Raw genomic sequence first — 15,828 nt, forward strand, 5'->3', positions numbered from 1 at the left:
AATACAGACAAAAGATTTTTGCTGACCCTATTTGCATAATGTTGTAAATTAGACCACCAAAATGGAGACAATTGGCCCAAAATATTATTGCCCTTGATTATAATTTGCTCCCTGGTAGCAGACTAGTGCCTTGCTTTTGAGCATTTAGGATCATTCCTTCGAAGCCAAACTTCTCCAAACTCATGAAAGATGAAAGGTTGCTGACTATGACGCGTCATGGCTGTCTTAATATGTGGAAACTTTCTTGCAGCCGGCATGGAGGTATTGTTTCTTTTGATTTCAGCTCCAAATTCTATTACCTCAATTTCCATGGAAAAGCAGCTTATTCCGGAGTTTTGCATGTTTGATTTGCCAAATGTCCTAGAACATCAACTTCTTCAGATTTGGAGCAACTAGGGTCAGGCCACAAACACACAAAGCCACCGTTTTCCCAAAATCAAGGTACAAATATACCATCTTCATTGTGGTTCTCTCTTAAATAAATTTCAATTTCAAATAAATTAAACATGAAAAAGAACCAAACAAAAACATGCTAATGTGTATTACCAAAATTTAGTTCTCACACATTATTTACATGCCTTGTGCCAAAACAAAAATACATTTGTTTTAAAATTTCTCTAATGAGGATAATGTAATGGAAAAAAAAGTAATTAGATAAGGTGGCTAATATACATATTTGAGCAAATACAGGAATCCAGAATTTAACAGCAATTTTCACAACCAACCACATTGTAGCAGACACAATATACAGCAGGGAGCTTAACCATTAAAACCAAAAAAATATTAGAAACATTTTCTTTTTAAATATAAAAACATGATTTAGCTTACATTTTCAAAAAGATGCACTGCACTTTTTTTTCCTTCAGAATTGAATCAAAGACAGCCTTGTCATCTTCTCGTTACCCATTTGAATGAAAGAACCGTTCACAAGGCGATCTAGTTGTTGGCAAATGAACACAGTAACTCATTCAGACAATTTTGTGCTTTTCTATTTGTTTTCAGTTTTTTTTAAGTTTTGGAAAAGAGGCCCCTGCAGATCCCTGACCCAGCACTCACACCATTTGTTTCTTTTTCTATTTGCTTTTTTTTTTCTTGAAGACCCCGTGAAATGGAAATGAAAGTTGAGTTAATGGAGACAGACTGGGAAAATAGGCATAAAAAGCATGACAAGCTGATGAGGGCAGCTTCACTAAACTATTAAAAACTAGGTGACAGAATCAAAAACAATGACAGTAATCAAACAGATGTTATTGGTCTGGTCTTGTTTTAACACCTTATGGTTGAGTTTACATTTCACGGGTTCTTCAAGCCTTAAAATAATTCCACTGTGACAAACGATAACCAAATTATTCAAAGTGAAAAGCTAAAGTTATTTGAATACAATTTATACAGCCTATACAGAGAGAGGAGAGTGACTCTTTCTGCACACCTGAACCCTTTATGGAAAACACAAACTACCGTAAGCTGTCCAGATGACACTGAAGGTGATGGTGTTTTGCTAAACCGCTGCCTGGACGGTGCAGGACTATACAGGTAAAAGTACCTGGGCAGCACATTTAGCAAGTGGTTTTATATACTTGATTATGCTTGCTGAAAAGGAATGCTTGACCTGGCATCTTTCATATATTTTTGGTGTGTTTTTCTCTGCTCTAAACAATACCACACTACCCTTTATTACTCCTACCCTAATAATGCAAATCATATTGTACACTTACTGTATCTGATAAACCTTGCTACAGTGTTACACAAATCCTTCTTCGTATCTTACAAGGGTCAATGGTTTAATTACAACTCTATTTAGAGGGAGATGGAATAGGGAAAAGTGGATCACCTAAAAGTACCATATTTAGTGTGACAGACATGTATAAGGCGTAAATAGCACAAATTGTCATTCAAAAAGAAAAAGAAAACAGAAAAAAAAGATTCGATGCGTAATAAAAAGCTGTGAGCTAAGCAATGGAATGATGGCTAAGGTAACCATCTACAAAGCATTTACATTGCTACTGACAGACGATACATGAAGGCATTGACAGAAGTTCAATGGCGTCTGTATTTTTAGGCACCGTGTTGATGTGAGAGATGATATGTGTTCGTGGATGTGTGTGAACAGGAATATGTGTTTGGGTGTCTGCTTGGTGGGGAAGAGGAGCAAAGACTAACGAGAGGGCTAAGGAGCAGTCATGGTAGATTTACAGATTTCTAGGTATTCATGTTGAAGATGAGGAAGTGACAAAGGGGCAACTTCAGCAGCAACAGCAAGCTGCCAGTGAAAAACATCTGCCAAAAGCAAAAAACAACAAACAAAAAACCCCCAAACCAATGAAAAAATAAAGGACAAGATGTAAATGACAGAGATTGTTTCAACAGAAGGAAATAACAGGAAAACACACTGGGAACTTGTCTGTTTGTGGACTGCCTGTGGGTTCCTTGTTGACATGATGGGGGCCAGTGGCCGGAGGAGAACAAGAAAAGTGGGAGACGGAAAGAGAGAATAAGAAGTACAGAGATCAAAAGAAGGAAATGAGAAGGCAAGAGCTGCACAGCTCCCCCTGCAGTCTAAATGAAGTATTCTTTCTTTTCTTCCGCGTGCGCGTGGTTTCCCTCAGCGTTGATGATGGCTGTGTCGGCATCGGGGGCATCATCCGCTCCTTTGGCCTCGTTTGTCAAGTATGTTCCTGTGGCAACGAAAAAACAAACTTCTATTGAGGAAAACAAATACCAAGCAGCCCTGCATGGTGTTGGCTGCCTGAGGCGAAAAAAAACCCCACATCTGAAGACAACATCAGTAGTGTTACATTATTCATATCTAAAACAATGAGGAGCTGGGATAGTGTAGTGGAGTATTTAAATAAAGCAGAGTTAAATTTGCGAGACCCTGCATCGATACGGCAGAATAGCATCAACACCTCCTACGTTGCGTGTGACGACCATCAGAACTCACAGCTGCAAGTCCAAATTGAGCTCTTAGCTTAAACTTAGAAGTTAATGTTGTGAGATTAGTGACGAAAACCGAGCAGCAACTTGGAATTCACTTTATTTCCACTCTTCTTTGCGAACTTGGAGCTAAACTGTAACAAGTTTGAGAATCAATCGATCACTTTCTGTTTGAGAAGTGATTTACATTTACACATACAGGAAGCACATTTAATTGCGTAAACGAATTTCTTCCCTCACATTATTACTGTTTGTCTAATACTGTCTGGGAATAAAATGCTTTTTTTCCCTGTGGTGCCAAAGTGGATTTATGAATATTTATTTTCTCCCATCATCATCACAACTAAATTAAAATAATATTACGGACCTCTGCGCAATTAAAAAACTCCATTCCCATTATTGATAAATACATGGATAGAGAGTGAATTACAATAACAACATGTGCTATTACTTTGTGCTGCATATCAAAGGCACATATTCATTAACATTTCTGATGTGTGGATGGTGTAAGCTTTCCCACTTTTGTTTTACTCTTGAAGGTGTAACTTGGGAATTGGGAAAGGACTGTATTCTAATGGGACAAGAAGGACATGCTCCACTAGCTCCATGAGCCTTGAAAGCCGTAGGTCTGGTCCACTGTGGATTTTACCTTTATGCCTGGCCAGGTATCTTCCCAGAACGATGATTAGACACAAGGTGACAAAGACCACTACAGCCACCACTCCTCCGATCAAGGCATGGTCAGTGCCGTGCTGCCCAAGAGCATTGGGATCTGAGGAGAGACGCCGAGAGAGAGACAAAGAGAGCTGATGAAAGTGCCAATTGGTGAGGTTAGGGAGTAAGAGAAGAGAACAGCAGACAGTACACAACAGAGCAAAGAGGAAGGAGATGATTATTTCCAGCTCGTTCCTGCTTTAACGATTGTTCTAAGCTGCTATCATTTGGTTCACATCATGCAGTCAGAGCAGAGCTTTGTAGCTGTCTGAGAATAATAAAATAAAGAGAGAGGGGAAGAGAGATGGACACCAGATTTACACAAAGAGACAAGCAGGCACACATTCGCCCTGCAAAATGAAGGAAAAAGAGAATGAAAGAGGGACTTGGAGAAAAGAAGTGAATAATTCAGGACCACCCTCACAGTGCCGTAAGAGTCCCCAACATGCAAACCAGGGCAGTAGTGGAAGAGCAGTACACAGTAAATAAATCATCACTTGGAAAATAAAAAGGGGTGGGGGGGGGGGATCAATCTCTTTCTGATTCTTAGCCAGAAATTGTTGTTGGGAAAATGAATAAGGAGTCAATACAGGTCTCCAGCTGCTGGATAAGCAGTAGAGATGATAGTCATGAAAGAGAAAGGAATCTGCCTGTCCACACCTCATGCTAAAACTCATCAAAGGTTTCCCTTTCTTCTAACAAAAGCTTATTTCCTTTATTCGCACTGACTTCCTCTTTTCACAAAGTCTGGTTTTCAGGTTATTCAAGGTAAGACACGACACCGATGCGCTGACAGCATACGGACATGTTGTAGGTGGATCTAAAAAAAAGAAGGTGACAGTGACAGCAGTGGGGAAGATAGGTAACGGAATGGCCTGTATTATTCATATCAGTCTATGACACCTGAGAAATTAGTACTTATCTCATTATCCTCTCCGAGGAATGCCACATGCAACCCTGCCCCAGTCTGTGTGCAGTGTGTGGGCTCGTGATAGCTAAAATACAGCAATGTCAGAGCAGGGCAGGCAGTGATAGGAGGATGGTTTAGCCATACAACACACGTCGTATATTGACACTGTTTCTCTTCAGTATTCTCCTTTTCTTTCTCTGTCTGCCCATGTGGCCAAATTGAACAGCTGGCTTGCTCTCGCTCCATAAGTCTCCATGGTCCGAGTGACCAGGCTGTCAGACTTCACTGCCTCCCAGTGGACACACGCACTCAAATTGACACACACACACACGCATATGCACAGACGTTTGTGGTTTCACTGCGCCGCAGTTCTGCTTGGTCAGTGGAGCAAAGAGTAGAGGAATGTTCCCCTGGCAGGACCCAGCAGGGCGAGGACTAGGGCATTAAGTTACACACATGGTTGTGTCTCCTCACCTCCACCTGTCAGGACTGTGAGTATTTTTTCTTCTTCTTTTTTTTTAAACACACATCATACACTATCACCGTCTGACCGCTTCCGCTCTGGTTTGGCTATTATACAGCCACAAACAAGCCAACTGGATGTCTGATTGTTGTATAGATTACAATGCAAATTTCAAATCCTAAAAAAAAAGTGCTTTCAGTGGCTTCAGAAATAGAAGAATAACCCATTTGGTTCTTACTGACTACGTTCAAACATTTGAAACATTAATGCAATCTTCATAACACGAGTCATACATCGTGCTGCTGCCCCCTCATAGCTCCAAGGCCATGCCAACACTTCCATTTTTATTGATTTATTGGCGATAGCTTAGGGAGTATTATTGCATATGTGAAAAAAAACTTGCAGAATGCCTTTTTAGCTACATATAGAGCTGCTCAGAGTTCAAGTGATATTATTCGAGTCGTCGTCTGCGGCTGAACAAAAGAGGTTTAAATAAAACAAATCAAAATCAGTGTGTGTGTTGATGTGGCATTAGAAAGAAGCATACTAGCCAGATCCTAGACATTATAAACAACAAAAAAACAGCTTAGTCTCTCACCAAACTGTAGCTGGTTATGTTGCATTGGTGGATAGGCTTTGACAAAAATAAGAAGGTCCTGCTTTTGCTGGATCAATCTGACCACCATGAGCCCAACATTATCTTCCTCTCCTCTTGCCTCTAATCCACTCTGCTAAGCAAGAGTTTTTCACTGCACCACGCATACAGAGGATTTCTCAAAGATTTTACAATGTGCCGCGAGTGGTCACCCTATTCAGCCGTTCTTACACATGAATTCCATACACTGTCGAGATAATCAAGCTGAGGCCTTGTCTGAAGTTGTCCTTCTTTAAAAAAGAGAAAAAGAAAAAAGAAAAAAAAAAAGAATACTGCAGGAAATTCTCGACAGAAGATCCTCACTGGAGGAAATCCTCATTTTGATGGGTAGAGCCTGCAGGCTGCAGGACACGTAATTCTCACTTGCTCTGAATTACCTGGGTAATTACCGGCTCTTTTCTCACACGAGCTCAATCAGACTTTCGCGGACTTTGTGCTAGGGAGGTGGGTGGTTAACGTCAGATCCAGCTGATTCTGGATTCTCACATGAGGTCCTGATGTGTAATGTTTAGAGAAGTACAGAACATGTGTGAAAATGTTCTACTCTCCCTACAGACACAGTAAGGGGCCAATAGTTTGAAAGTTGGGACCTCAAATGGGCTGAGGGTACAATGCAGAGGGAGTCTGACTTCATTCTGGGCTAAGGGTGCCATTGATTTTATCTGCATACTGTAGTTGTTTGGTTGTTTTATTAATGTTCAAAATTTCACAACTTTTCAAGCCCCTTTTAAGATAAAGGGAAGACTGTGTGACATTCAAGACCAAATTTTCCAGCACTCCATTAATTTGATATTCATGCAGCGTCAAAAGCTTGCAACATTTACAATGTGTAGATGCCTTTTGTGTGAGTGAGTTAAAAAAGAAAAAAAATAATCTATTCTCCTCTTATGTATTCTGGTCTAGTCCGCTGTTACTCAACGACGGAGAAAAAAAAATACAACAAGGCTGTACAAAGAGACAAAGTAAAAATGGACAAAATAGAGATTGATGCACACAAAAAGGCTGAAATTTCACTTGGACCAAGACAAAAGAGGAAAGAAGGGGGAAGAGGAGTTGTGGGTTATACATTTTTATGGCTCCAGAACACATTATCTTTTAATAAGGGCAGATACATTCTTCTCTGTGTGATTTAATATGAGAGTGTGGCAGAGCAAACTCTTCTTTTAATATTTATAACACCCTCCTTGTCGCCTGGCCTTGCGAGTTGGGCTTGTTTAATAAATTAAAGAGGGTTCAGGTCTTCTGTGAACCACTGTATGGCCGCAGAGAGCCAAAAGTGTAACTGCTCATCTGATCTCTTCCATTGTTGCTGGCTCCATATGGGGTTACTGTGGAAGGGTATGTAATAAAGATACTGTGCACATTTCAAGAGACTGTGTAAAGGCTGGAAATAAAAACGTGTATGCATTAAGCATACATACCTAATGACATGATGTCTAAAAAGTGATATAAGGATTGATGTACTTAAGAACTAAGTGCTGTAAATCCAAAGCAGATATTTTAACACTTTATCTACAACTGTGACTTAAAGAGACTCCTTTGACACTCACAGCTGACAAGTATGTATCTAACACTAAGCTAGTTCGCGTTTGGTTCAGCGGGGCTGCTATCTCCACAGACAGCACGTAAGCAAAAGAAACGTGTGCAGCTTAAGTGTCAAAGAAAGCTTCTTAGAGCAGCACACTGCATGTCAACTGCATGTCCTTATCTCACTTTTCAAACGCCGTGTGCTGTCAGTGTCTGAAGAACATCACGAGAAATGTTTGCCACGTGTAAATTATTGTTATAGCTGTACACCATCCACCGGGCCGCCTTTCATCTGCACTGACAGAATCCTTTAATTCGTCATACAGTGCAAGCTATTCAAATGTCCTTTCCATTCTGCTGCTTTAACATACACGCATCTTTCTCCCTCTCTTCCCCTCTCGGTCGTAATTTTGTGAATATTAAAATTCATCCCCCACAGGCACCTTTTCTTCTTTTGTGTTATGCTTTTTTTCGTTCTGTTTTAGATTTAGCTCTGTGAAGCAGTGGTTTCAGCTCAGATCAATAGAGCAGAAGCTAGCTTAAGCACGGGCTGCTTATAGAGCTGCAGTGTCCTTGTATCTGTGGTGCGGGTCGGGGAATCTTTCGCTGTGGCAGAACAGAGAATTTTGCAACTGAAACTCAACATATGTCTCCATTCATGAGAAACATAAAAATAAACAAATACATAAATAAATTGGATGCTATTTTAGCAGGAAATATGAAACTTGTTGTACATTAATGGAATGATTACCGAATGGGATGCCAGTAAGTTTAAAAGAGTATGTGTATGGAGCTTATACGTTTTATTGGCTTGGGGACTACTTTTTTGGTTAATGATGCCTGTTGCTTCGAGGTGCTGCAAGAAAAATATGCGACCACCTCTGTCCCTTCATCATAAAACCAAACAGTCTGTGCAAAAACACCAGTGCTTATAATGTACCACACACATCTGTTCCCCTTTTATTACCCATTTAGTAAGTGTAATTAAAATGTGTTTTAATATTTGCCTGCACACTGTTTGGCACGCCTGTCTGGAAACCTTTTAAACTTTTACTTTCATTTGATATAAAATGAGAAAAAAGCAACTCAAAACAACAACTTAGAATATACTGTGAGTTTGAACTCCCACATTAGAGATGGTGAACAAAACAGATTTTTATGATCACAAAGAGGCTGTTTTGTGCAAGTGAAAAGAAATTCATAGTAAAGCTGTCAGTGCCCATTAGTGTAAGCATTCAGAAAAAGGCCAGAATCCTATTGCACAGGCTGCAGTGGATCCATAAATAGACTAAATAATTTCAATACATTGTATCCCTCAGTTTTTATATATTTATTATATTTTTGTATTATACTGGGTAGCTGAAGCCAGCCTATATTTGTGACATTTGAATCACCCTTCCTGATTTTGACAGGCTGTATAGTACACGCTATAGTGTTCACTTTTCTTTTTTTTAAATTTTTTATTTCTACATTTTTTGCCAAATGCTGATTGTTTCACAGCCACCATGATTTTTTCTGCAGGACTCAGATACAGCTCTTTCAGTCTAAACGGTTCTATTTACAGGTAGCAGCCCAGACATTAGGAATGACAGCAAATACAGCAGCTTGTTGTCACATCGTCTGTTTACACACTCACCAGCCATTCTTTTAGATGCACCTGTTCACTGTTCGCGAAATATGACCATACCTTTGAACCTGGAAAACAATGGGCTGCAACAGAAGAAGATCACACCCAGTGCCACTCCTGTACGCTAAGAAGAGGGAAACTGAGACCACAATTCCCACAAGCTCACTAAAATTGGACAATAGAATTTGGAAAAATGTTGCCTGGTCTGAGGACTTTCTCCTGCAACACTCATATGTTAAAGTCAGAAATTCATTCTGCCTTGTATGAATGGTTCAGACTTCTGATGGTGGTGTAAGGTGTGGGGAATGTTATCTTGGCACACTTTGGGCCTCTAAGTATCAACTGGGCATCATTTAAATGCCACAGCCCACCTGACTATTATTATTCCCCACGTCCAACCCTTAATGACCACAGTGTGCCCATCTTTTGATGGCTGCTCCCAGCAGGATATCATGTGCCATGTCACAAATCTCTAATTATCGCAAACATGCATCATGGCTGTGCAGCCAACTGTGTGATGCTATCATGCCAATAAAGACCAAAGTCTCTGAGGGATGTTTCCATAGATTCATGCCCGTGTGTTATATGTGTAACACAAGTCACACCATAACATCATTGGGTAAGCATAGCAAAAGTGTGCTGTTTCCATGGCAAGGTGCTACATGTTGAGGTACAGCTTCATGACAAAACTTCCTGTGTGCTGCCACAAACAAATCGACCCGTAGTTTACATCCATGTCTATCCAAACTTGATCATTTCATCATCATTTTCATTCTTGCAAAAGTGACCTTTGGAGATCGAACTATAATCACATCCTCAGTCAATTAAACATTCTCATTTTCACAAGAATGGAATACACCTGCATGTATGGACAAATGATGTCAGTCCAGAGTATTCAGAATTCCATCAGATTCACACAGGCGAACAGGCTAATTCCAAACCTCTTTGTGTCTTTTAGGGTAATAATGTATCTAGTAATAGTCTTTTCTACAACAGTATTTGAAAACACTTCACATTTAACGTGAAACAAAAATGAATTACTTTGTGTTAATTCCTCTGCACTGATGGTATGTTAAAGCCACCGATACAAAAGCTAGAGTGTCGACCATCAGAAAGTAAAGGGGAGAAAGTGGTGAAAAGTGCCTGCAGACTTTGCTTGTTCAGTGAGTCAATTATGCCCAACTTTTTGGCTGAGACTGGAAATTCACCAATCTGCATCTAATGCTGGCTCTACTGCCAAGATGAAAGAGTCCCTGGAGGCTGTAGCAGAGGGCCGAAAGACACTTGTGTGTCCACCTTTGAATGCATGCACCCAAGCCCATGAGAGAATTAAAAAAAAGAGTAATGTTACCAAGATGTGTGTGTTGCCGTGTTTGTGTGTGTCCTTGCACATTACTGTTTGCTGGGTCGTGCGGATTAATTAGATTCTGAAAACAAATTACTTCAGCTAATCATTCAATAAAGCCCACATGTGGACACTATCTTGAATATTCAACCCAGTGGTTTTCTTTTCTTTCTTTCTTTTTTTACTCGCGGAATAAAAAGAAATTGTGGTCAGCAGGGTAACAGCATGGAGTTATAAGCAAAGCAAGATAATTAATCATAAGAATTAATTAAGTCTCATGCAAGAATCATCTATCAAAGCAGCTCTACATTCTGCAAAATCCATAACCTCTTCAAAACAGCAATAAAATCCACCAAAGGAAGAAGCAGAAAGATAGCATCAATGTTACACTTGTGGTAACTTAATCTTGCCTGTGTTGCTGCTGCTTTTCAAATATTTTCCACCACAAACGACACTGCTACATTCTGCTGAAAGAACCGCGCTGTGTGAGCCAACTGCAGCACAGGAACAGCACAAATAATGGCTTAAAGAAATGAGCGATTCTGGATGAAGTAAGCTGCCACCACAAGCCCAACTTGGGGGGTTGGGTGGGAGACAAGGAAGGAAAAATTTATAAAAGGACCAAATAGCACTTCGTGTCAATAAATGAAAATTGGACTGCCTTCTCTGTGTGTATGTGTTTCTTCAAGATTGCCAAAAGTGTCCTCTGCCATTGGGAGTTAATGAAAAGAAGGGCTATTACATGTAATTCATAACAGTAGCCCCAGGATCTAACGATTTCTCTTTTTCTGTTCTACACTTTATTCCAAATTGTTGCTATAATTCTTCCCCAAAGCGAGTTAATGTGACAGGATATCAATAAGCTTTCCTGGCAATAAGTGGAAAGACCTTTGCATTATGTTTTAATTTCTCCAGTGCTCCTAAGCTTTATCGTCCAAAGAGCGGTGTGAAGGTGATCTCCGTTGTCCGATATTTAACCATTTCACCCCAGGGATGCAGCGGCCTGTACCTCTCTGGTTTAAGCACAGCGACTAAAAAGCTGTCCGGGCTACTTGCCCTCCAGAAAATATGTTTTCTGGTCATCACATTGCCTTACCTGTGTCCTTCATTTAAAAGCAAGATCGATATCAATAGAATAAAACAGTTACAAATCCCTCCAAGGATTTTCCCTTATTGAGTTTTCACAAAAGGTTTGTCCTTAGCCTGAATAAGCTTGAATAAGCTTGAATAGAATGTGTGGTTATAGCCAGAAAATGGTCACCTGTGGAGTACAATCAGCTCTTTTGAATTCAAAACACTTTGTGACAGCGATGAAAAGAAATGATTTGAAATTTGAACAATCTCCCTAAATACACAAAGCTTATTATTAAAGACCTTGAATTAACCACCCAATTATTTAGTTTTTAGTTTTGAGATCATTAGTAAGGTTAATTACTGTATTCTCTGATGCATGTTTTCTCACCTATTTTCACTTTTTGGGTTACAAAATCATGTATAATTTAGATTTATTTAAGGCAGATTTAAAACAAATAGCTTGAATGTTATACATTATAGTCTATATATTATACTATATTACATTCTGACATGTACAGATAGGCTTAATGATGTTTAATAACCTATTTTGGAATGTGAATACAGCCTATATTTAAACTGTCTATGGGTATTTTGTGAATTATGCAGGCAATCACAATCTGGAGTGACTGCAATGCCAGAGCACAGAAGGAACATGAAATGACAGTCAACAATCAGGTGACAGGTTGTCAGTAAACATAAGCAAGTTTACATATGTTACATGTAGTGTGATAATGGCCTGTGTGAGTGTGTGTGTGTTTTTCAGGTAAATGATGATTGCCTCAAAGCTGCCATCAGAGTCTGAGCTGCGGGGAGCAGATAGAGCTGTCTCTCCCTCTCCTTTCTCAGGAAGCAAAAACAGACGTTAGTAATGGCAGCAATTACAGGTGAGGTAAAGCCGCTCGTTGTTTCACTGTGTGGTTACATATAGTTTTCAGCATGTTTAGCATCATAACATTTAGAAACTGCAGTGTGGCTTAGTGTACAGTTTCAGAGCCATGTGGAGTGACATCCCAAACTTTCATTAATGGCCGGCTTGACCCCCTTTTAATTTTCAGAACTGCTTTAATTCTTAATGGCACATATTCAACAACAAACAAACATTTGGAAACATTTCTGAGCACTTTTGGTTCATATTGACAGGAAAGCATCAAACAGTTGCTGCAGATTTGTAGGATGCACACACAAAGGTGCTCTATTGGATTGAGATTTGGTGACTGTGGAGCCCATTTGAGTACAGCGAACTCAATGTCATGTTAAAGAAACTAGTTTGTTATGATTTGAGCTTTGTGACACGGCATGTGATATCCTGCTGGAAGCAGCCATCAGAAGATGGGTACACAATGGCCATAAAGGGATGGATATGGTCAGCAATAATACTCAGACTGTGGTGTTTAAATAATGCTTGAGTGGTACCAAGTGGCCCAAAGTCTGCCAAGAAAATATTCCCGACACCATCACACCACCAGTAGCTTGAATCATTGATACAGGGCAGGATGGAGCCATGTTTTCGTCTGTTCTCTGCCAAATTCTGACTTCCATCTGAATGTTGCAATAAAAATCAAAACTCTCAGTTATAACTTTGAGTCGCTGCCGTGTGATTGACTGATTGGATATTTGCATTAATAAGCAGTTGAAAAGATGTACATAAGCAAATGGCTGGTGAGTGTTTAGATTAATATGTTTCTGGCCACATTTCATCAAAAGAACTTTTTAAAGGAAAGTAATGTTCCCAGTAATAACATTTTTCACATTAAATGCGAAAAAGTAAAGACCTAATTGCTCTCCTTTAATTCTTCTTCAAGGACAGTAAGTTGGGAAAAAAGAGTAACTGCAAACAGAAGTTGGTAAAAATAGGCCTGCAGACTTTGACTTATTCTGAATCTGTTATGCCCAATTCAGCAATCTGCATCTCAAGCCAACAACCTTGCCTTACTATTTGCATGCAGCATTTTGGCCAGTGCACACTTAAGAAGGGAGAAAGCTCAGAGGCTATTCCTGATCTTTGAACTTGTCTCTGCTCTTGAATTCTCCTTAAGTTTGCAGGTACTGGTTTCAGTTTAAAGAGGAGAAGAATAATGATTTGGCTTTGGAGCACCGGCCACAAAAAAGGGAAAAAGGTACAGAGTATCATGATAACCTCCACTGTCAGTAAAAATGCTAACCATCCCTATTGTATCAATTAAGACAACTACACTTTGATTAATAGTCCCAAGGTTCTTGTTGCATTCCTTGACTTTTATCTTCTTATCCTCGTGGGCAACAAGACCTTTACTCTACAATCAGGTATAGGGGTATTTTAGTTTTTCTCTCTTCTCCACAGGAGAAGACACTAGGCATGAATAATTGCTGTCTTCCCAGCAGTGGGGCCTTTTTCTGCAGCAACACCAGGCTACAGGGGCTGGGGTTGGCCACACGAATGCTTATTATGAGAAGTGAATAGTAAATATTTTAAACACCAAAGAAACCCTTGTGCATGATTCACCTTTTAGCATCACAAGGTCAGTGCTAATTTGCAAGCCACAAAAAGCATTTGGCATATTTTAGAGAACTCAAGAGAGAGAACGTGTAGATGTGCGTGCATGTGTGCGTGTGTTGTGCGTCAGTGCGTGTGTGTATTCATAATGTGAAGGTCTGATGACATTACATAGACCTCTGATACTTACTGAAAGAGTTATTATAGCCATTAAGACTGACTGGGCTACTGAAGCAGTGTGAGTGTTGGGCATACCTGCCAGCACATCATTAATAAAGAGAATTAGAGACTGCAGTAATGCATCAGTTCTGGCATTATACAATACAAATGAAAACCAGAGGAATCTCTTGGATTTTTGTGCACTACTAGCACTCTAAAGGTCAACAAGACAAGTAAAGGCATGGGTTTTATCAAATCTAAATTTCCTATTAGCTTCGGTAAGTGTACGATAAAATATTTATTGTCTAATATTCGTACAAGGATAAATAAATGTCTCGGTATATGATTATATTGGCCACTAAAACTCGGAGAGACTGTGTCAGCAAAGTAACACATAAAAAAGCCATTACTGTGAAATCCTACTAGACAATAACATTTTTCATTATGGGAACACATTTTTGTGAATACGGTATATGAAATCCTTTAACAACTGAAAGGAAAGATATTCATATCTGCAGCCAGTTTGAAGTTGCTGTGCAACACGAGTTAAGACAGCATTTTTCATTTACTGTATACAAAAGATGGACATAGCCACTGTGACATCACCCATTGGTTTTAGTGTCAACATTTGGATAAGAGATTGGAGAGCCAGTTTTTCACTTAACACTAGAAAGCTCAGTTGACAAGCGGACTCCTTTTACTGTATAGTTGCACACCAATAGGTAGATAAAATATTAATATTTCACTCGTGAAATCTGAAGCACAAACGTCTTGAACAGCTGTACCACACAGCAAGCCATATCCATGGAAATGCTCCAAAAGGTACCAACAGCATAACTGTCCACCCAATTTATTGACTGCAATTTGCAGAAGTGAGGGCTTACATAGAGTAATCATCTACAGCCAATCAAAGAAACCACAACCCTAATGCTGGTATCCAGATAAATGCATAAAGGGATAGCCGTGCGCTTTCAAAAAAAACCCCAAAACCCCATACACTGATAAAAGAGCAGAAGGAAAGATCACCGAAACGACAAAGGGAAACCTGAGAACGCATACAGCTTATAGTGCTGAACCTACAGCATGCCTGTGGAGGAAGACAACTTCATTATGCAAAAATACAAAACGTCATGGGGCTGGTAAAGCTCCACAGTTGTTTGCTTTCATCCAGGGCCATAAAAAACCTGGTAATAAATCAAGTAGACAGATGAAAACAGATAGTGAAGTATCCTGTGACTAGGAACGCAGTGAAGGAGTCTGATATTTAGATTCCCTGTAGATATACTGAGAGGCTCAGCTCCTCTTGTGTCTCTGAACTACACAAACAGACATCAGAGAAGAACTGTGGCACACTGATGAAGATCATCCAACAATGTGTGGAAGACTGTTATCTAACAGGGCCTTCAGAGAGATGTAAGGGGGCAGAAGAGATGAAGCGGAAAGGAGAGGAATAACTGAACAAAAGCTTAGAGAGGGACTAAAGCGGAGGAAAGGTAGAAGGGGAGTCAAGCCTCCCAAAGGACTTTAAAGACGGTCATTTACAGAAAGCAGCAGTGATGAGAGGAAATTATTTTGAGATGGAGACCATGATGTTGAGAGGAATGAAGAGAGGGAGCAAAAGAGCACAGACAAGACAGAAGATATCTTGCTTAGATGATGATGAAAAAAAACATACACACATAAATGGAAATGAATAAAGCTGCTTGGGTGAACTGCATGTAAAGGATCAGTGACTCTCTTCTCTTATATTTCACCGTTTATTTGAAGTAATGGGCAATAATTTTTTGCACACCTAAGGAGCAGAGGGTGCAGGGTTTGGCGGTCTAGGAATCTTGTGTGTTGGCTTCATCCAGCTTGTCATTAGGGTGATTTCAGCCAATGAGATGCTTTCATCCCAACCACCTAACACGGATGGGATGAGATTTAACATTTCAAGTCTGAAATACT

At 39.8% G+C, this 15,828-nt stretch overlaps 1 protein-coding gene across 4 annotated transcripts in view; it reads right to left on the reverse strand.

Annotated features, from left to right (window-relative positions):
* Positions 1–815: 815 nt before the first annotated feature.
* cadm2a (cell adhesion molecule 2a) overlaps positions 816–15,828 on the reverse strand; it is a 207,939-nt gene continuing 192,926 nt past the window's right edge. For all 4 annotated transcript variants that reach the window (XM_026181415.1, XM_026181417.1, XM_026181414.1 and 1 more), the window contains 2 exons: positions 3,584–3,706; positions 816–2,675 (listed from right to left, as the gene is read on the reverse strand). In XM_026181415.1, the coding sequence (XP_026037200.1) occupies positions 2,557–2,675; positions 3,584–3,706 (242 nt within the window). In that variant the 3' untranslated portion in view covers positions 816–2,556. The remainder of the gene's footprint in view (positions 2,676–3,583; positions 3,707–15,828) is intronic.

This window comes from Astatotilapia calliptera, chromosome 10 (assembly GCF_900246225.1).
Source record: "Astatotilapia calliptera chromosome 10, fAstCal1.2, whole genome shotgun sequence".
Lineage (NCBI taxonomy): Eukaryota > Metazoa > Chordata > Actinopteri > Cichliformes > Cichlidae > Astatotilapia > Astatotilapia calliptera.